The 23283-nt window shown below is 38.0% G+C and overlaps 1 protein-coding gene across 6 annotated transcripts in view; it reads left to right on the top strand.

Moving 5' to 3' along the window:
• ccdc14 (coiled-coil domain containing 14) overlaps nucleotides 1–23082 on the top strand; it is a 60115-nt gene extending 37033 nt beyond the window's left edge. The window contains exons 5-13 of one of the 6 annotated variants that reach the window (XM_059966557.1): nucleotides 2568–2678; nucleotides 5266–5499; nucleotides 5669–5763; nucleotides 7100–7598; nucleotides 13867–14008; nucleotides 14477–14559; nucleotides 19450–19668; nucleotides 19743–19875; nucleotides 22013–23082. In XM_059966557.1, coding sequence (XP_059822540.1) covers nucleotides 2568–2678; nucleotides 5266–5499; nucleotides 5669–5763; nucleotides 7100–7598; nucleotides 13867–14008; nucleotides 14477–14559; nucleotides 19450–19668; nucleotides 19743–19875; nucleotides 22013–22955 — 2459 coding nt within the window. In that variant the 3' untranslated portion in view covers nucleotides 22956–23082. Of the gene's footprint in view, nucleotides 1–1215; nucleotides 2679–5265; nucleotides 5500–5668; nucleotides 5764–7099; nucleotides 7599–13866; nucleotides 14009–14476; nucleotides 14560–19449; nucleotides 19669–19742; nucleotides 19876–22012 lie in introns of those variants that run through there. The other 5 variants (XM_059966553.1, XM_059966552.1, XM_059966555.1 and 2 more) reach the window with 5 other exon arrangements.
• Nucleotides 23083–23283: the final 201 nt, after the last annotated feature.

Raw genomic sequence — 23283 nt, 5'->3', positions numbered from 1 at the left:
CAATCCACACAGACTCTACATCCCCTGTTCCCAAGTCACCTCTTGCTAAGGACTGAATCTCATTCCTCACCAACAGGGCCACCCCACCCCCTCTTCCCATATTTCTGTCTCTACGATAGCACGTATACCCTGGTACACTCAATTCCCAGGCCTGATCCCCTTGCAGCCATGTCTCCGTTATCCCAACAATATCGTAGTTCCCCATTTTCATCTGAGCTTCAAGCTCATCTGTCTTATTTCTGACACTACGCGCATTCAAGTATAGAATTCTTAGCCCATTCCTAACAGAAATATTTCAAATGTCATTAGAAACGGGGATGATGCTGGAGGATTGGCATATTGCTCATGTGGTTCCATTGTTTAAAAAGGGTTCTAAGAGTAAACCTAGCAATTATAGGCCTGTCAGTTTGACGTCAGTGGTGGTTAAATTAATGGAAAGTATTCTTAGAGATGGTATATATAATTATCTGGATAGACAAGGTCTGATTAGGAACAGTCAACATGGATTTGTGCGTGGAAGGTCATGTTTGACAAATCTTATTGCATTTTTTGAAGAGGTTACGAGGAAAATTGACGAGGGCAAAGCAGTGGATGTTGTCTATATGGACTTCAGTAAGGCCTTTGACAAGGTTCCGCACGGAAGGTTAGTTAGGAAGGTTCAATCGTTAGGTATTAATATTGAAGTAGTAAAATGGATTCAACAGTGGCTGGATGGGAGATGCCAGAGAGTAGTGGTGGATGACTGTTTGTCAGGTTGGAGGCCAGTGACTAGTGTGTGCCTCAGGGGTCTGTACTGGGTCCAATGTTGTTTGTCATATACATTAATGATCTGAATGATGGGGTGGTAAATTGGAAAGTATGCAGATGATACTAAGGTAGGTGGCGTTGTGGATAATGAAGTAGGTTTTCAAAGTTTGCAGAGAGATTTAGGCCAGTTAGAAGAGTGGGCTGAGTGATGGCAGATGGAGTTTAATGCTGGTAAGTGTGAGGTGCTACATTTTGGTAGGAATAATCCAAATAGGACATACGTGGTAAATGGTAGGGCATTGAAGAATGCAGTAGAACAGTGTGATCTAGGAATAATGGTGCATAGTTCCCTGAAGGTGGAATCTCATGTGGATAGGGTGGTGAAGAAAGCTTTTGGTATGTTGGCCTTTATAAATCAAAGCATTGAGTATAGGAGTTGGGATGTAATGTTAAAATTGTACAAGACATTGGTAAGGCTGAATTTGGAGTATTGTGTACAGTTCTGGTCACCGAATTATAGGAAAGATGTCAACAAAATAGAGAGAGTACAGAGAAGATTTACTAGAATGTTACCTGGGTTTCATCACCTATGTTACAGGGAAAGATTGAACAAGTTAGGTCTTTATTCTTTGGAGCATAGAAGGTTGAGGGGGCACTTGACAGAGGTATTTAAAATTATGAGGGGGATAGATAGAGTTGACGTGGGTAGACTTTTTCCATTGAGAGTAGGGGAGATTCAAACAAGAGGACATGAGTTGAGACTTGGGGGCAAAAGTTTAAGTGTAACATGAGGGGGAATTTCTTTACTCAGAGGGTGGTAGCTGTGTGGAATGAGCTTCCAGTAGAAGTGGTAGAGGCAGGTTCGGTATTATCATTTAAAGCAAAATTAGATAGGTATATGAACAGGAAAGGAATGGAGGGTTACGGGCTGAGTGCAGGTCAGTGGGATTAGGTGAGAGTAAGCGTTTGACATGGACTAGAAGGGCCGAGATGGCCTGTTTCTGTGCTGTAATTGTTATATGGTTATATGTGAGGCAACCCTTCACCTTCAAGTCTTTTGGGGTCGTCTATTGTATACAGTGCTCACAATGTGGCCTCCTCTACGCTGGTGTGACACGACGTAAGTTAGGTGACTGCTTTGTCGAGCACCTCTGCTCCATCTGCCAAAAGTGGAATTTCCCAGTAGCCAACTATTTTAATTCTTATCTTCCTTCCAGTTCTGGCATGTCCGTCCTTGGCCTCCTCTTCTTCCACAATGTGTCCACTCTCAAAGTGGAGGAGCAATACCTCATTTTCCATCCAAGTAGCCTCCACCCTAATTTATTTCTCATTCTGGAAATATATTTTTCTTTTTTATCCCCCTCCCTCTTTATTCTATTCCTCACTGTGGTCTATAACTACTTCTCCTTACCTGCCTATCTCTTCCCCTTGGTTCCCGCCTCCTTTCCTTTCTCCCATGGTCCACTCTCCTATCCTATCAGATTCCTTCTTCTCCAGCCCTTTGCCTTTTCACCTATCACATCCCAGCTTCTTACTCCTCCTCCACCCACCTGACATTACCTATCACTTTCTAGCTTGTCTTCCTCCCCATCTTTCACACCATTTTATTCTGGCGTCTTCCCCCATCCTTTCCAGGCCTGATGAACCAAAACATCGGTTTATTATTCATTTTCATAGATGCTACCTGACCTGCAGAGTTTCTCCAGCATTTTATCTGTGTTACTCTGGATTCCCAGCATCTGCAGAATCTTCTGTGTTTATAATAATGTTCAGTTCAGTGCAAATCATTGTCAGACCTAAAAGTGTTCCTCTTGTATCAGGAAAGACAAGTGTTAGAAAAGTAAAATTGAAATCAGGCAAAGAAGTCAACAAAAAGGATGTCAAGAAAAATGGCTCCGTTTCTTGTGTCCCACGTGTGCTGAAAGAAGTTGGTAAGTTCCAAGAGAAAACAAATAAAGAATTTATGATACTGTGTGAAAACATAGTTGCATTGTGTTGAGCACTGTAAGCTTTCAAACTTGTGAAAATCAGCTGTGTCTTTTGTCTTGAGTAACATTGTTTAATGCACCCATCATTCTTTAATTATCCTATGCTATTGTCATTCCCTCCTTTTAAGTATAAAACAAAATGAACAATGAGAATCTTCACAAAACCATTTCAATAATATTACAAGGAAATATGATTGTTCCTGGGAGTCATCCAGCATAAAGCCATCAGCTAGCAGTTCCAAACAAAAAGGGTGCTTTATTTCTTAAGTAATTGTTACAGTGGCTTTGATGTACGAACTACAATAACTCAGAGAAATGGGCATGGTTTAATAGCATAACTACCATTGGAACAAGAACATTTTGTAAAGCTGTCAGATTGATAGGAATGGTGGCAAGTATACCTGATAGATTTTGGCACATGATTGGAAGAGAAGCTTGGAAAAGGAGATTCAGTTTCATTTATTACATGTACTGTATATCAAAACATACAGTGAAATGCATAATTTGTGTTAACAACCAACACGTCCTAAGGACATGCTGGGGCAGCCCATAAGAGTCACCACACATTCTGGTACTAATATGACATGCACATAATATTCAGCAGAACAACACAAGCAACAACAACAGGATAACATCAAAAAGATAACACAAGAAAACTAATCTCCTTTCCTCTCTACCATCCACCTAATCAGACGGGGGGAGAGAGAGAGAGAGAGAGAGAGAGAGAGAGAGAAGCACACACACACATGCACACACACACTCAGTTCTCCAACCCCAGTTGCCTCTTGGCCTCCAGTGGACTCTCAGATCCAGGGCCTTTTCCATCAACTCTCAACTTGCAGGTTTCAGATCAACCCTTAAACTTCAAACTTTACTATAGAACCTAGGACTTGCCAATGACTTTTAATTATTGGGGTTGAAATGTCAGAATAGGGCTTTGTATCATGCATTTTTACACAATGTTCATTACTTCTAGAAGTAAAACAATAGTAGTGCCATGTTAAAAAGCTACAGATAGCTTTGCTGAAACTAATTTCAAATTTACCTCCTAATAATGGTTACCCGCCTTCTCCCAAGATTCTCCAAATATGGTTATATTGTGAACTTTAAATACTGCTGGAGCAAGACTGCATTTGAACGTCAATCATATTGGTGGGTCAGGGGTTGGCTGAAGGCAAGACTGGGCAAGATTGAGGTGCCACAGTAGATACTATTACAGCTCAGGGCATCAAAGTTCAATTCTGACATCATCTGTAAGGAGTTTGTACGTCCTCCCCATGAACACGTGGGTTTCTTCCAGATTCTCTGGTTATACCCCCTCAGTCCGAAGATGTACTGGTTAGTACGTTAATTGTAAATTTTCCTGTGATTAGGGTTAGATCAGTGGCTTTCTAGTGGCGCAGCTCAAAGGGCCCGAAGAACCTATTCTGCGCTGTATCCCTAAATAAAGTAGATTATAATTTCCTTCCCTATTGGACATCAGTGAACAATTTGTTAGTTTTACTATGTCAAATAATGGGGTTAGCTTTAATTCCAGATGTATTTAAAGAATTGAACTTCCCCAGCTACTAGAGTGGGACACAAAGGTGTCAATGACATAGAAGTCTACTGGTAGTTCAGTAATTTAATTGCTACGCTACAACAATCTTACCAGTTCTAGATACATAGGGTTCTTTTACTGACTCAAAGTAACTCTTATTCCAGTGGATCTTAGCAAAAGCAGGGCCCTGGTAATAAATTGTGAATACTTGACACCCTGGTATTCTGAAAACTTGGCAATCAGCAAAATATTATCCCAAATGGAATCCAGCAGTGGATTGGAGTGATTGATTTGGATTTCAGAATCTGTCAGTAGAATTGAGACTTCCGTGTTTGATAAAGGGTACATGGAAATCTCTGGCGTCGATTCTATTCCCTACAAGTTGGCAGTTTTGGTTTCCCAGAATACAATAAATGTTTTACTGAACAAAAGTTTAAAAACCCTTTGTTTGAGGCGTGGGTGGCTTCCTGAAGAACACAACCCTCCCAGTATAACTGGAGGTTTCAAATCTCAACTGCAAAAAAAAATAATTGGTTAAGCTCCAAAATTTTGTTAGTGACCATGAACTGGTGAAGCACTACTTGATAAGCTGCATAATGACTATTACTTAGATTACTGTATGAAAGATCCACTATACCCTTAGGGAAATCAAAAACCTGAACAGTTCATTCTCCAGTGATGGAAATATGTAATGACAAGAATCTTGGAAAAAGACTTAAATGGAAAATAAAATTTCTGAACATCCTAAACTGGCTGCCTTGGAAATCTTGTTTAGAGCAGATTAATTAACATTGCATAACCTTCCAAGTTGTTCTCTGAATGTGGAAATTAGTGTTCTCAAAGCACTTCCCTTTCCTGAGATTTTTAAACAATTGCAAATTCTTTTACAAACAATGGAAAGATTTTCAAATGTAGCATTGTGAGTTCAATGTACCTTTTATGCTGTGGCCAATTTTGTTAAAGCTCATATATAATTTATTTCCTTATCAGTTTCAGCATCAATATTCAAGGTGACACCTGACACAGCAGAAGTAAATGCAAACAGTGGTGGGCACTTGTCAACAATTCAGGAGTTTAGAATTCCGTCAGGCCAGCATTCTCCTCTTGTGGATCAGTGTCTTTCTGATAATGTAGAGACACAAATGGCTTTTCTAAATGGCCATGGTCCAGTAAATGTCTCTAACCAGGTGCCTGCTACACCTTGCAACACAAGTTTAGACTCTGGTAAGCAACTATTCCCTGACTTGGCAATAAATGTAAATATAAAAGTTAGTTTAGAATGGTCAGAAAATTTGTAGGTCTTAATAGTGGATGTTAATACAATTATAATCTCACTTTTTATTTCTAATTAAAGCAATAGAAAACAAAATGAAAATGTAATGTGTTTTTGCAGGACCTCATACTGCTCCAACATTTAATCGTCGACTCACCACTTCTACACCAGCTATCTCTCCTAAGAACCCTGCTCGTCCATTATTAGTTCAACATGTGAGTTTTTCATTACATCATCACACTTTTAATTTATAGCGTGTGCAATCATTATCTAAGCATATTTAGGTTTGTGAATTTTAACATTGTAACTTAGTAATTCAACTATCAGGTTTATTATCACTGACATATGCTACAACAAATTTCATAACATATGTCAGGGATAATAAACCTGATTCTAATTCTATATTATAACTAGTTATTCATTATAATAATTCAATGGAATTGACTAGCCAGGCTTTGGTTTTCTACTTAATTATTTTATTTCACTTTGATGTTTGATTTTAACTTTTCTTTGCACTTATTTCAGATTTACAAGTCTGTATTTCGTTGTTTTTAAACCTTACCTTCCATCTTACTTTGTTTCTGTTCTGACCATTTTTGAGGTACTTCAGGAGTAAGTACCACTTCTTCAGCCAAATAGTGCTGACAGAGCACAATTCTTAAGCCAATTAAATAGCTGGGTATCTCGTCTCATTTTAAGTAATGTTCATAACAGCACGCAGAAGGAGTGACTTACTTCAGCCCTAGTGCACAGTCCAAAAGGTAAAATAAGAATTGCTACAAATCTCAACAGTTGTTAGTCATGATCTTATAAAGATACCTGAAGAGGAGGCTGAGTCTGTAAGGAGCTTGTACGTTCTCCCAATGAACCATGTGGTTTCTTCCCACAGTCCAATGACTTACCGGTTAGTAGGTTAATTGGTCATTGTAAATCGTGCTGTGATTAGGTTAGGGTTAAATAGGTGGGTTGCTGAGCAGCACGGCGCATAGGGCCTGAAGCGCCTGCTCCGCACGGTATCCATAAATAAACAAAGTGCTTTACTTCTTTAAGGCACTCTTTAAAACCTGCTTCTACTTAATATTTTCTAACTTGCCCGAATAGTTTCTCAACAACAAAAGTTCATAGTCTACAAGGGAGCATATTGGTGCGCATAAAATTGGCTGAGTAACAGGAAATAGGGAAGGAAGCTTAAGTGGATCTAATGGAAATGAAGTAAGCACAAGTCATTGTGTGTGATTTACTGCTGCTATTCTTAGTGTGCTTAGCACCACCCAGTGGCAGAAACTGCATCCCACAGTAACAAGTATTGAAATTTCCTCCGTGGCCAAGTTGGGAGGAAAGAGGTGGTGGTTGAACTCCTCACGTTTCCACAAACATCTCACTAATAAATTCTGTAAACAGGGAGGGTAGCTAAAGGCAACATTACAACAGGAGAGCTCCTCTTGGGCTTGTGCTAAGATCTGAAAAAACAATGACAATAGTTCCTATATTAAAAATACTTTCACTATCTTGCTGAGCTTTACATTACAATTCATTTTCCATATTTTGTAGCAGAATATTTCCAGTGACCCTTGCAATCAACCTGCTTCCCACAAAGGGTTGAACTTTCTGCCAGTCTATCCAGTATCAGCTACTGTTACCCCTACTGTGTCTACATACCCTTTGTCTCATCATAGTGATGGAAGACACATATCGGATAGCCAAGGCCCACAACAATGGAAGGAACAAGAACAACTGATGTGTATCCAATGCTGCAACACCCAAAGAGAGCAGCAAGCAAAAGAGACCCATCATGTGACTTGCAAAGCACAGATGCAAGCAGCAGACAATAACAATTCAGAAACTGAACCCACTGACTGGAATACTGTTGAAGATGCTCACTCCAATCTACTGGATGTTGAACCAGTAAAGGACACCATTGGCCAGAATTATTTTGCCAAACAAGCAAAACCTAAGAAACAGAGTCCTGACAAAACAGCCAAGAAGATTAAAACTGTCAGATACCTTCTGAGTGAACTTAAGGCTCTGGTTGCTGATCAAGGTAGTCAAAGTAAATATTTTGATAATGTTTTGAAAAGTAGAGTACAGTATATATTTTCTTATTCACTCTATCCATTCTATGTCATTTCTGCACTTCAACTTGGCAATATTCAGCAGAAGTGAAGCCTCAGTTATAGAGACATACACCACGGAAACTACCTACTAATCCTTCATTAATTCCATTTTCTTTATAGATCATTGTTAATTGTTTATCAAATGTTGATCATTGGCTGTGTTTGATTACCAAAGTGAAGTTTTATTTACGTAATCTTTAAGCAGTTATTTGCACAATTATAAATGTATCTATCTGAGGACTCTACTCTGAAATTGACAGTGAACATAAAACAGAGCAGTACAGGAGAGCATGGGATCTTCGACCCACGATGTTGTGCTGACCAATACAAATCTACACCATGATCAATCTAACCTTTCTGTCTTGCACAGCCCATAACCCTCCATTTTTCTTACATCCATGTGCCTAAGAGTCTTTGAAATATCCCAATTATATCAGTCTCTATCACAATCCCTGGCAGTGTGGTGCAGGCACCCACCACTCTCTTTGTAAAACACCTACCTCTGATATCTCCTCTAAACTTTCCTCCACTTACCTTAAATGGATGTCTTCTGTGTTGGCCATTTTTGCTCTGTGAAAAAGGTGCTGGCTGACAACTTTGTCTATGCCTCTTGTAATTTTATACACCTCTATTAAGTTGTCTCTCATCCTCCACCACTCCAAAGAGAAAAGCCCTAGTTGTTTCAACCTTTCCTCATAAGACTGGTTCTGTAATTTAGGTAGCATCCTGGTGAATCTCTACACCCTCTCTAAACCTTCCATGTCATTCCTATAATGTACTGAACACAATACTTGAAGAGTGGTAGTGTAGTCGAATCAGAGTTTTATAGAGCTGTTACATTACCTCACAGCTCTTGAACATAATCTTCCCTCCCTACTCCACTAATAAATGCTGGCACACCATACACTTTCTAACTACTCTATTAACTTGTGCGACAACTTTGAGAGATATATGGACTTGGACCCCAAGGTCGCTCCTAAAAATCCTGCCTTGTACTCTGATTTCAAGTCTGATCTTCCAAAGTGTATCACTTGACACTTTTTTGGACTGAACTCCATTTTGCCACTTCTCCGCTCAGTTCTCTAACCTAGGACAACCTTCTGCACTATCCACAACAGCTGCAACCTTCATGTCATCGATAAACTTACTAAGCCACTCATCTATGTCTTCATCCAAGTCATTTATAAAAATCACAAAGAGCAGATGTTCTGGAACAGATCCCTGCAGAACAGCACTAGTCGCTGATCTCTAGGTAGAATACCCTCCATATACTACACCCTCTGTCTTCTGTGAGCAAGCTAATCAAGGATCCACGTAGCCATGTTTCCATAGATCTGATGCCTAATGAGTTTTTGGATACGTCTACCTTGGGGAACCTTGTCAAACTAAAATCCATGTCCACCATATCCACATATTAATTCATCAATTTGTTATGTCACCTCAAAAATCTCAATTATGCTCATGAGGCACAACATGCACATGTTGACTGACTATCCCTAATAGAAATGAAATGCTAAAACTTTTCTTAAATTTATGTTAACTTCACAAACAAACAAATATGGAAATAAAATATTACAGATGCATGAAATCTGATACTAGAACAAAAAGTGCTGACATACTAACAAAGATTATTACTTTGAAAACGATAATTTTTTTTCTCTTTCCATTGATGCTGCCTGCTTTCCTGACAATTTACAGCAGGTTCTGAAGTTTTGGACACTACACCAAAAATGATATTTATTTGAACTAATTAAGAATACACAACTGTATAAGAACATGTTTTAATTTCAATCCCCTTTAATCAAAGATTATTTACAGTTTAAAGTGTAGTGAGACATGCTTTTGTATTATAAGGGAACGTATGTACTATTTCATTGGGTTTAAATATCAGAACCATATGTTGAAGCAATGTGAAGCACTCCTTCAAAATACTAAATGTAGAAATTGGTTACTAGGAAAATAGGTAAAGTGGGGAAAAGAACTGCTTTAGAAGAAAAATTCAACAGCTCCTTATGAAAAAATTGAGTTAAATCATTAGGAAGTACCAATGGCTATGATCCAAATCAAGAATATGAAAAACAAGAAAACATATTCAAACTATGAAATTATGATTGATTGGTGAGTATTGAGTTTTTGTCTGACAAATAAAGGGTTTACTGTCTAAATGATCTGCTGCAAAAGGTGCAACTAAAATTGGCATTTTATAACTAGTTGTGGAAAGAGGGGTTCAGATGGGAGAAAGTAAAAGACCAGAAAGATCATAAGACATAACAAATTTAGGGCATTCGGCCCATTGAGTCTGTTCCACTCTCATTTTTCTAAACTCTGGTAAGTACAGGCCCAGAGGCTTTAAGCACTCCTCATATGTTAACACTTTCATTCCAGAATCATTTTTATTCTTTATTTTCACTCCTGGATCATCTCAAAGGCCAGCACACCTTTCCTTAGATAAGGGGCCAAAGCTGCTCACAGTACTCCAAGAGCAGTCTGACCAATGCCTTATAAAGCCTTAGTATTACATCCTGGCCTTTATACTCTAGTCTTCTTGAAATGAATGCTGACATTACATTTTCCTTCCTTACCACTGACTTAAAGTGCAAGTTAACCTTTAGGGAATCTTACTACACGAAGACTCCCAAGTCCCTTTACAACTCTGTTTTAAATTTTAAAAATTTATTCCTCCAACCCAAGTGCATGACCTTGCACTTCCCTACACTATCTTCCATCTGCCAGTTCTTTGCCCATTCTCCTAATCTGTCAAGTCCTTCTGCAGATTCCCTGCTTCCTCAATACTACCTGCCCCTCCACCTGTCTTTGTATTGTCCACAAACTTGGTCACAGAGCTATTAATCCCATTATTAAAATCATTGACATATAGCATCAAAAGAAACGGTTCCAACACCAACCCTAATGTGGAACTCCACTAGTCACTGGCAGCCATCCAGAAAATTTAAGAGGAAGGAAAATGTCTTTAAACCCAACTCCCTCATTGGTGTGAATATAATAATGTACTCCACTCAACAATTCAAAGTATCCTTGATGATGAGTTCAAAATGAGGATATTCAAAACATTTGCTCAGAAATTTGGTAGTGGATGGTAAAATACAGAATGATGAAACTAATAACCAAGGACAGAAGACAAATATAAGATTACACCTACAAATTAAGTCAGGATGGGGAACAAATTATTTTTAAAAAAATCATCAACAATTCTATTTGAATGCACACAATATTCCTATAATTAATAATTAAATAGAAATAAATGGTTACGAACTCTTCAATGTTACTGTAAGGTGAGCAACTGGAATTGAATATTCCAGTTTAATTGACTTGACATTTTGGAAGTATAGTCAGGAAGGAAAAAGAGTTGTGCTTGCTCTGTACAGCAACAAGAGATCACCTCAATTGGGAAGACCAAGTTACAAAATCACTTTTGCTGGAATTAAAGAAGAAAAAGAAGTCAAAACTGTGTAATATATAGGCCATCTTTCAACCCAACTCCCTCATTGATGAGAATATAATAATGTACTCCATTCACCAATTCAAAATACCCTTGATGATGAGTTCAAAATGAGGATATTCAAAACAATTGCTCAGAAGAATAGGTTGTGAAACCAACTGTGGCACACACTATTTTAGATTTAATCATGCACAATGAAATAGGATTAATGAATCTCATATTAAAAGGTCCTCAGAGGAGGAGATAGAATTCACAGTTCAGCTTGAAAATGAGAAACCTCTGGTCTGAATTAAGTGCCTTTAACTTGAGGGCAATTATAAATATACAAAGGCAAAATTGGCTACAGTAAACAAGTAAAATTAATAAAATTGTAGACAAAGATCTGATTTCATAACTAAAATCTCCAGAAGAAAGATAATCCATCTATAGCAAACTAAAGGACAAATTGTTCCAACATTCATTGTTGGGTTCCTCTTCATATTTCTATTTTCTTTGATTTCTTTCATATCCAAAATCTATCAGTTTTCCTTTTGGAAGAATTCAATAACTGAGTTTCTAAAGCTTTTTCAACAGAGAATTCTAAAGGTTTTCTACCTACCTCATTGGTATGGGGGGCTACTGCACAGGACCGAAAGAAACTGCAAAGGGTTGTAAATCTAGTCAGCTCCATCTTGAGTACTAGCCTACAAAGTACCAAGGACATCTTCAGGGAGCGGTGTCTCAGAAAGGCAGCGTCCATTATTAAGGACTTCCAACACCCAAGGCATGCCCTTTTCTCACTGTTACCATCAGATAAGAGGTACAGAAGCCTGAAGGCAGACACTGAGCAATTCAGGGACAGCTTCTCCTCTGCCATCTGATTCCTAAATGGACATTGAACCCTTGGACACTACCTCACTTTTTTTAATATGCAGTATTTCTGCTTCTTGCACATTTTTTAATCTATTCTGTATGTATACGGTGATAATATACCTGATTCTGATTCCTACTCATGAGTCATTATATTGTATCAAGCTGTCTAAATTTTGCAATTTTCAGTGAAATTGCTTAAAATTCTTATAAATTCTGCAGATGACAGACCTAATTAAACCTACTTTCCCTGAAAGTGTTCTAGTGAATGCTTCGTGCAGTCTCTCTAAGGCAAATGTATTTTGTTTATGTAAGGAGACAAAACTTTATGCAATACTCCAGATGTAGAATCTCCAAGGCCCCATTGCAATCAATGCACACAAATCCCCTCAGAATAAAAACCAACATTTTCTTTCCTATTTGCTTGATGCATTTGGATGTTCATCAGTGACTTGTTTACAAGGGCTTCTGGGTCATTTTGAACATAAATGTTTCCCAATCTGTTGCTATTTATATTAAAAGTAAAGCATGTTTTGCAACAGACATTCCATTAGTTTTCCATGTTCTACCTGCCATGTTGTTGCTCATTCAGCTTTTCCCTTCAATCCTCTTTATAGATTCCTTCCTACTTGCAATCCTACCTACCTTTGTATCAACAGCAAATTTGGAACTGATATTTGGTCCTCTCAGCTAATTGTTGATCTACATTGAGAGTATCTGGCATTAATTCCTGTATTGCATTCTGCCAACCTGAGGAAATGTCTGTTTCTTTCCACTCTTTTGATCCATGGTGTTATATAATCCTCAGTTCTGAGTTCACTAACTTTGTTGACCAACCTGTATCAGGCTCATTAAAGGTCATCTGAAAATCCATCCCATCCATTGATCCTCCCTAATCCTCAAGCAAATTCAACAAATTAAACAAATATTATATACAATTCATGAATCCATACTGACTCTGCTCAATCCTGTTATTATTTTCTCAGTGTCCCTATTATTCTTCAGTTTAGATTTAATATTCCAGAAATTAAGGGTGTTATCACATTGACAAACGGCATAGAATGTTGTGAAGTTATTGGTAGACCAACAGATGTGGAACATTTTGGATGGAGAGAATAAATTGAGAATGTGCAAGCAGGAAGTTACAAAAAACAGACAGTGGAGTTTTTACAAGTATGTAAAAAGTGAGTAGCAAAGGTAATAGTGATTTTTTTTAAAGGATCAGCTGGCCTATTAATGATGAGACAAAGAAACAAAAGACTAATTAAACAAGTATTTATTTGTCCTCACTGTAGAAAACACACATTGCATTTCAATAAAAGGGAAAATGAACTTTAAAACTAATTGAATTGAAGGCTGTTGTCCCTTTAACCTGAAGACTGAATCCTTGGCCTTATAGGAAATATTTATAGAGTTAATGGGGTGAATTGATTGTGATTCAAACATTCTTGATATGGGATAGGTCTCAGCAGTTTGGAAAGGAAGTAAAATATATCAAAATTAGTCTATCATCATAACACAATAATACTGGAATCCGCAGTAATAGAATGGCATTTAGAAATCCAAGATGGCTTCACAGAAGGGAAAATTTGACTTTGTCAAATGTATTAGTTCTTTGAGAATAATAACAAGCACAATGAATAAAGGGTATAGAGTGTGAGGATTTCCAGAAGGCACTTTGAAAGATGTTATTTAAAGGATTATTGTAGAAGATCAGAGTTCATGACATTGGGAACAAATATAGATACACAACTGACTAGCAAACAAAAAACGTGACAATAAAAGTAAACATTTAAATCATAATTTATGGCATTGCATGTAAATGAATTTTGCAGGTTAAATAGTAATACAAAATAATAAATAGGTTTGTAAAATATCATTGTTTCTGTTGGCAGATGACTCTGAAGTTTTCAGGTTAATAATGGAGCTAGAGGATAGCATCTCTCTATTGCCAACTGTGATTGGAAGCACTAACATACAAGCAGAAATAGCTATGAGTCTTCAACCTCTACGCAGTGAGAATGCCCAGCTTCGCAGGTCAATAGTATTTCTTTTTTAATGTCTGCTTTGAATTTTACCTTTTTTTTTTGAAAATCTGGTCAAAATGTGAGCCAATTTGGGAATTAAAGGTAATAAACATCTCATTTCAAGATTCACCATAAGATATATTACTAAATAAATGTGGGTTGTTACTTGATGTTTTTATTCAAATAAATATGGTGTCTGTTCCTCCTTGGTGGGGTTGAAGAAGAAGAATCTTGACATTCAAACGTATCATAAATTTACAGAATTTTAAAACTCTTATTATTATTTGTCCACAATGCATCATTGTTTTCAGGTCATGGGAAATTCAAAAGACAGAGTCCTCAACAGTGGTAAACAGTTCTTGAATTGAAATCTCTCTAACTAGGAAATTTCTACTTTTATTAAAGTTAGTATTGTGAACATTGTTCCAGAGCTGGTTTTTAGTTCTCAAATTATTTTTTGATCTATTAAATTCTGCAGACGGTTAAGAATAGTGAACCAACAACTTCGAGAACGAGAAAAGGCTGAGAAAGATTCCAGGTCTACGGATTGCAACTTTGAAGGTATTTAATTTTTCACATATTATGGACATAATTCATTCAGCCTAAAACTTTGCATTGAATCCAGGTAAATGTAATGTTTTAAAAAGAAACAATTTTGGTATCTTTAAAAAATTTTGCCTATGTTTCAGAATTAATTCTTTTAATTCCTTTCAAATGCGGCCAAGATGGTGCCATGTACAGCTCCATACCTACTTGCGAGCTCCATACCTACTTTACAGTGTATTGCTAATTTCTGCAATTTTCTTCGCATTTCTTGTTCAAGAAGCTGATAGTCACACCAGATATGATTGACTGACTGTTCTGAACATCAGGAAGACATCATTTACCCACAACATGCCGCCTTTTCTACACTGGGAACCCCTCCTTACACGATCCATGGGAGGCTCATTTGGAGGCAACCTCAGAAGTGGCAAGGTAGAAGGGCCGGCAGCCTGGTGATGTTGAGACAGTGTGCTAATCATCTGCCGCTCCTTAGCATGCTCTTGGCTAACGTTCAGTCCCTGAACAATAAGCTGTGCAAACTGAGAGCCAGAATCTCCTATCAGCGGGAAACAAAAGAATATAACATTTTGTGCTTCGTGGAGACCTGGCTAATGGAGGAGATACCGGATCACACCATCCGGGTGGACAGGTCTAAAAATCTCTCTGGGAAGAATAAAGGTGGTGAGGTATGCTTCATGGTCAATAATGCTTGTTGCAACACCCGGAATGTGCATGCCCTCAAATCCTTCTGTTCCCTGGATCTGGGGTAGCTTGTGCTGCTGTGTAGACCTTTCTGGCTGCCTAGGGAGTTCACAGCTGTTATTATCAAAGTGGTGTACATTCTGCCGCAGGCTGATACTGACCTGGCTCTCAAAGAATTGTACAAGACCATCAGCAAACTGGAGACTGTACACTCAGAGGCTGCTTCATTGTTGCCGGAGACTTTAATGGAGCATCGCTGTCTAAAGTCTCACCTAAGTTTTGTAAACACATCCAGGTGAGCACACAGGGAGATAGCATACTCAACTACTGCTGCTCTCCCTTCCACAATGCTTACAAAGCACTCCTTCGCCCGCCGTTTGGGAAATCGGATCATTCCTCCATCTTCCCTCTGCCTGTGTACAAACAAAAGCTGAAGCAAGAGGTGGCTATAGTTAATACCGTCCACTGTGGGTCCGACCAATCAGTCTCCATGCTTCAGAACTGCTTTGACATCAACTGAAATGTCTTTTGTGATGAGGATGTCTCAGTTCACGGATGGGGTCACGAGCTTCATCCAGAAGTGCATCGAGGATGTTGTCGCCCAGAAATTGGTCAGGGTCTATCCAAACCAGAAACCCTGGATCAACAGTTCCATGCAAGCAGCACTACACAACCACACAAGACAGAGCTCACATTGCTGGTAATCAACAGGAACTCAAGAAATGCAGCTACAATATACGCAAAGTCATCAAGGCAGTGAAATGACAATACAGAGATAAGGTCCAGACACAACTCTCCACCAACAACGCAAGCAGCTTATGGCTTATGGCCATTGCAGACTTCAAAGCTAAACACAGTAGTGCTACCAACATCGCTGCCTCTCTCCCAGAGGAGCTAAATCTTTTTTGGTTTGGTTCGAAGTCACCAATACTCTGCCCGGGGAGAGCCACCGATGCGACTGGCACCTTGGTCATCTCTGAGGCTGAAGTATGCAGGTGTTTCCAATGAGTGGACAGTCACAAGGCTGAAGGACCGGACAGCATCCCAGTGTGGGTACTCAGGATGTGTACAGCACAACTGGCAGGTGTGTTTACAGACATTTTTAATCTCCCCCTCTCCCAGTGTAGAGTGCCCTCCTGCTTCAAAATGTCCACCATTGTTCCTGTACCTAAAAAGACCAAGGTAACATGTCTGACCGACTGGTGTCCTGTTGCACTCACCTCAATAATAAGCAAATGCTTTGAGAGGCTGGTCAAGGACTATATCTGCAGTGGACCCACAGTGGACCCCCTACAATTTGTCTACTGACACAACCAATCGACAGATGAAGCAATAGCCACAGTTCTATGCTCCATTCTTACACATCTGGAGAAGAAGGATGCTTATGTGAGAATGCTGTTCTTGGACTACAGTTCAGCATTCAACACCAGGCTTGACAAGAAGCTCGGAGACCTTGGCCTTCACCCTACCTTGTGCAGTTGGATCCTGGACTTCCTGTCAGGTTGCCGGCAGGTGGTAATAGTGGGCTCCCTCATCTCTGCCTCTCTGACCCTTAACACAGGAGTTCTAAGTCCCCTCCTTTACTGTCTATATACTCATGATAGTGTCGCCACCCACAGCTCCAATCTGCTAATTAAATTTGCTGATGATGCTACATTAATTGGCCTTATCTCACATAATAATGAGGCAGTCTACAAAGAGGAAGTCATTACCCTGACACAGTAGTGACAAAAGAACAACTTCTCCCTCGATGTCGCGAAAACAAAGGAGCTGGTTGTGGACTACAGGAGGAATGGAGACGGCTAACCCCTATTGGCATCAATGGATCTGGGGTTAAGAGGATGGAACAACTTTAAGTTCCTCTGCATACACTACACCGAGGATCTCACGTGGTCTGTACATACCAGCTGTGTGGTGAAAAAAGCACAACAGCGCCTCTTCCACCTCAGACAGCTGAAGAAATTTGGCATGAGTCCCAAAATCCTAAGGATTTTCTATAGGGGCACAATTGAGAGTATGCTGATTGGCTGCATCGCTGCTTGGTATGGGAACTGTACTTCCCTTAATCACAGGATTCTGCAGTGAGTGGTGCGAACAGGCCAGCACATCTGTCAATGTGAACTTCCCACTATTCAGGACATTTACAGAGACAGGTGCGTAAAAAGGGCCCAGAGAATCACTGGGTTCCCAAATCACCTTAACCACAAACTATTCCAGCTGCTACCATCTGGAAAATAGTAGCACAGCATAAAAGCCAGGACCAGCAGGCTCCAGGACAGCTTCTTCCACCAGGCCATCAGACTGATTTATTCATGCTGACACAACTGTATTTCTATGCTATATTGACTGTCCTATTGTACATACTATTTACTACTAGTACTGTTTATTACAAATTACTATAAATTGCACATTGCACCTTTAGATAGACGTAACGTGAAGATTTTTACTCGTGTATGTGAAGGATGTAAGAAATAAAGTCGGTTCTATTCAGTTCAAAATGCTGTTCTTTAGAAAGTAATGAAACAAAATGAAAAAGCAGATGCCAAAAGAAGTAGTTTTCTTTATAATTTTGTTGTTAGTTGATTGAACCTTGATCAATCAAAGTTCTGTCATATTACTGACTGGTGTAGGTGATTAAGTATCCACAAATAAGTGTGATTAATCAGTTGTCCATAAACAATATCCACACGTTGCAAAGTGTTCTTGAAATACACAGTTGTCTTCATAAATATATTTCTGGCAGTGTTTAATTTAAGTAAATGTTTTATAAAATAAACTATTTTTAAAATTAGACTTTCACTTTTTTCAACATTGTTATTGTTGATTAAAACTAAGAACCTCAAGCACTAATTGTGTGATTTTTACTGATAATGCTGGAAACCATATTGAATCATTTGCAAAAAGTAAATACAATATTTTGGACTTTGTGAAGATTCAATCAACTTAGTCAATCCCTTCCCACCAATTTTTTTATTGGTTTATTTATTCATATTTACGATCTAGATTGCAATTTGCTACCATTACCATTGAGCATATCACAAACAGTAGATGTTTCAGTTCAGATCATGAGAGAACACCAGTAGTCACAGATCTCTAGCCAGAATAACGTTAATGCCCCTCCTCCCCTTCTTACCCCATCCCTTATTTATTTATTTATCTATTTATTTATTATTCCCTCCCTCTGGTGCTCCCCTCCCTCTTTCTTTCTCCCTAGGCCTCCCGTCCCATGATCCTTTCCCTTCACCAGCTGTATCCCTTTTGCCAATCACCTTTCCAGCTCTTAGCTTCATCCCTCCCCCTCCTGTCTTCTCCTATCATTTCGGATCCCCCCCCTCCCCCTCCCACTTTCAAATTTAGCTTTTCTTTCCGTAGGTCCTGATGAAGAGTCTCGGCCCGTAATGACAACTGTGCTTCTGCCTATAGATGCTACCTGGCCCACTGCGTTCCACTAGCATTTTGTGTGTGTTGCTTGAATTTCCAGCATCTGCAGATGTCCTCGTGTTTGGAATTTGATAATAAAATTTACTTTGAATTTTGAACTTTTTACTATTATTCATGAAGCTTTTAATGACATTACAACAAACTGTTTTTCAAAAAACTTGTAACTAATTGCCACATTTCCATTTGACATTTTACAACAACCTCTAATAATAATTATTAGAATAATAAATGGCAAGCTAAGCTCTGTCACTCTGTACAGTACACAGAAGTGTTTTGCAAGTTATCTATCTTATGCTAGTGTTTTTAGATTAACTTTGGCACATTGGAGTGCCAGCATGACAAGTGCTGGATTGGTGCTTTTTAAAAACCGAATTGCAGAAATATTTGTAAAATATAAATGAAAATTGGAACAGTCCAATATCAATCAAGACTCTTAAGTTGTTTATTCAATTTCTGTTACTTTGATTTTGACATGTCGCAAAGTTCTTTGGAGATGTAACTAGTCTTGTATTAGCTGGCACTTAACCATTATCCATTCATACTATTTCATCTCTCACACAATTTCCTTTGCATTCATTGAGTGTGAATGAACTCATTAATTTTTTAAGTTAATCAAGAAGACCATCTTTTATTTTAAAACCACTCCCTAGTAATATATCATATTTCTGTATTCCCTTAATATCCACAAAGTCGTCTAAATAGCAAAAGAAATAGAAGGCCAATTTCATCTTATTTTAACTGTAGATACTTTTGCAATTTTTGCAGTGATCTCCTTACAGTCCATGAACACAACATTGCACACCCAACTGAGAGAATCACTGAAAGAACTTGAGTTGTTGCAAAGGAAAAATGAAGAGTTGCTGAATGTTATAAGCAGTCAAAGAGAGCAGAACAAACAATTACTCCGGCAGATGCAGGGGAAAGAACAGGATCTGTTCCAGAGTAGACAGCAATGTGAGATGGACACAACTCGAGTCAAAATGGGTAAGTCAGAAATACTTTAATTAGAGTTCACTGAATCTGAGTAGATTTAATTTTTGTTGTTTCTCCTATTCTAGAAGTGGATGAAGCCTTAACCAAAATGAGGAAGATTCAGCTAAATCTGGAAGCCTCTGAAAAAGAAAATCAAATCTTGGAAATAACATTACATCAGCGTGATGCAGAAGTGAGCAGATTGCGTGAACTAACCAGGTAACACAGAGGATTTCTGTCAACAATTTTGAAACTTCAGGGACTTTTATATTTAGTCCCTTTATATAATTTGCAGAGGATTTATATAAAATTTCACATTGAAGCATTTAAAGCTAGAGATGGACCTTTGATACAAAAGTTATAAGATGGGTCTTATATTTCTTCCAGTTTCAGATTCAGTTTTCATTTTTGACTTTTAGAATCTATGAATTTTAGTTGAAATAACTAAAGGGATCTTTTTTGAAGGGGAAGAAGTGCTATTTCAATATCTTATGATGAATTCTTTCCCTTCGTGGGAATTTTAATGCTAAAATTTTCAATCAATTATAAATGGTCAGATCATTAGGTAGTTAATGTAAACTATTATTGGGCAGCAAGCAGTATTCTTTTGTTAGGGACAGAGGTAATAAAAAGTATATTTCCCAGAATATACTTATAATACCCACAAGAATTATTCCTATAATATAAATGGGCATAAGTCTACTTACAACTTTGAAATTCAAACATTAGTGTTTCCTTCCTAGCAGCCATTCATTCTAAAGCCTTCCTAAAGCACTGGCATCTGTAAATGGTAGGTTTCAACTTTAGCAATGCTATTATTAACAATGACACAGGATTTGATTGTGCTGTATTGCATTTCATTGGAGAATTAAATATATTTATATTTCAAAATTTGAGTAAAAATTAAAGTGGAGTACTTTCTAGTCCTTTTTTTCAGGTCACCACATTAAACCTCATATTGCCACAGAAGGCCTTTTCAATGTACAGGGCCTCATTACATGAAATTTTCTTTTCTATTTCTGTAATTCCCCACTAGGAGGATTGCCTGAGTTAAACTTATTTAAAACAAGATCAGCGGCAAGCTGACAATGCACACTGCAGTATTTGTCCAAATTCCATAATTAAGTTTCTAGTATAACATATTTAAAGAATAATATTGGTAATTATAATTGGTTGACCCTTGGTTGTGAGCAATTAAGAGGAGTAAAATGAAAACCAACTTTGTTGAGTGCTAAAATTAAAGTTTAATTCAGAAGCATGCCGATGTTAACATACCCCTATAGCTCACTCATTAAAATAAAATTTGGGAGTTCAGAGAACTGTTAATTGGAGGCTAGTGCAGATGGCCTGATATGACTTTGAATATTGTTTATTGATCTTCCAGTAACCATATTACGTAAGTGATCTTAAGCACTAGAAGAGGTGAATAAAAATGAAATGAAATAAGCATCTTGAGGACAGATGACAAAATATGTAAATATTTAATTTGTTAAAGAACTCAAGATTGAAACATTTATATTTGTTGGAGGCACAAATCTTTAAAATCCAAGGGCAAAGCCTCAATATTCAGAAAGCATGAAAGAGTTTGAACTATTATTTTACACAACAAAAACTGCTAATAGCTGATTGTGCCAGAAAATCTCATTCTGTTTGGATAGTTTACAACTCAATGATATGAACAATGTATCTTCCAATTTCAGTAACCCATACTCGCAGTGTCTTTCTCCCCCACACACTTACCAATCACCAAGTTCACTTCTCTTTTTGTTCACCTTCCCTATCCCTACCTGGTTCCACCTGCTCATCATCCCCTTGCAGTCCGATCCCACTTTTCAACCACGAGCCTCTATACAAACCCTCCCCCATCTGGTTTCATCTGTCCATCACCCCCTCTCCATTGGGTCTACTCTTCCCTCATACTGCTGGCGTTGCCAGCAACATTCAGACCCCAAACTTGAATAAGTATTAATAAAACAGACCAGTATGCCTTACAACTGCCTAGCAAGGTTTTTTTAATTTCTGTTCTGTGCTTCAAGAAAAACTTGTAGATGACAATTGATTAATATTTTATGCTGGTAAGGAGATCAATCTTGCAAATGAAATCTCCTTCAAATGATAAATAAATGCAAAACAAGTATACAAATTAAAGCTTGCTTCCTAATTAGTTTGTCTAATGCAAGAATTAGCAGGAGGGTTCTTACAGAAGTTTTATTTCGTTCTAAGCAGATCAACGTAACCCACATTGAAGTTACGATCCTGTTATACTTTTAATATCAAGTGATTTAACTATGTGGTATTATTTTTATACTTGATGGAAAACGGTGATCATTCATTATGTGTTTTGGCTGTTCAACAGAACTTTGCAAGGCAGTATGGAAAGACTTCTTTCTGATCTTAGTATGGATTTTGTAAAGCCTACCTCAAGACTGACCAGAAGCCACCTTCAGGAGTATGAAAAGCATCTTCAAGATGATCCATGTTTGAGCTCTGTGGCAGCTTATCTTAAAAATCTGAGCACGAACTCTGTTCAGGACACACCGGCTTTGTCATTGCCATATAAAGCATTGGAATCTGAACAATGCTCCACACCTCTTCAACCTAATCTAACTGCTGTAGCGGCCAGAATATCTCCGAATAATGGCCTATCAGGAAAATCTTCACCCTCAAGTTTCTCTATATACAGGGCACAGACTGAATGTCACAATATTAAGTATGAAGACTCAAATCTGGATGAAACTACATACATTCCATTAGTAAGCAATGCATCCAAGCAAGGAAATGAACCGGTGAGGAAGGAATGTATACCAGTTCAATCACATATTAGATCAAATATGTTGCATAATGATGGTGGAGGTTCATGTAATGGACTGGTGATAAAGCCATGCCATGAAGAGTTGGAAAAGCCAGAAATGGTGATTGCTGAAGAAATGTCCATTCCTGCTAATTTAAAGGAGAAAACTATACCGAGAAGGTGTTCATCAGATCTGGGAGCATCAAAAAATAATCACATCCAAACAAGGCCTTTGGACAATATTATAGGACTTTCTAAATCCAATGTAGATTCATGTACTACTCCTGCTCTGAGAAGTGGGCCACAATTACAGGATGACACTGTTTCAGCTGTTGATTCAAGTTTCTCAAGTATTGATTATAGGTACAAAAAATCTAATTGCAGCATGTCATCATTTTCTTCATTTAATTCTTGGGATGAGCAAAACTTCCGGAATAGTTTAGCAGCTCTAGACGCTAACATTGCAAGATTACAAAAGAGCTTACAGGCTGATATAGAAATACATTGACCCCAAAATACTTAGTGTACATAAAATGTACATGTATGTATTTATTGTTTTAGGCAGGTTTTTAATTTTACAAATTTCTTGCAATCATGCCTGTAGTTTTGACTTGAGTTTTGTAATTAAATTTTAATTTCAGAAAATCTGTTTGTTAATTTTATTTGGATTCAGACCTATAGTTTTTCAGTTTGAATCCTTTAATTTCTTGGATATTTCTCAGAAAAACTAACTGCTTTATAGTTATAATGATGAAAATATCTGCATTCAGCATTATTTCTGAAGGTATGGATGTGCAATTTAATATGGAAACATTAATGTTGTTGCCAGTTATTTC

This window comes from Hypanus sabinus, chromosome 4 (genome assembly GCF_030144855.1).
Source record: "Hypanus sabinus isolate sHypSab1 chromosome 4, sHypSab1.hap1, whole genome shotgun sequence".
Classification (NCBI taxonomy): Eukaryota; Metazoa; Chordata; class Chondrichthyes; order Myliobatiformes; family Dasyatidae; genus Hypanus; species Hypanus sabinus.
This window is presented reverse-complemented; position numbering and strand designations above follow the sequence as displayed.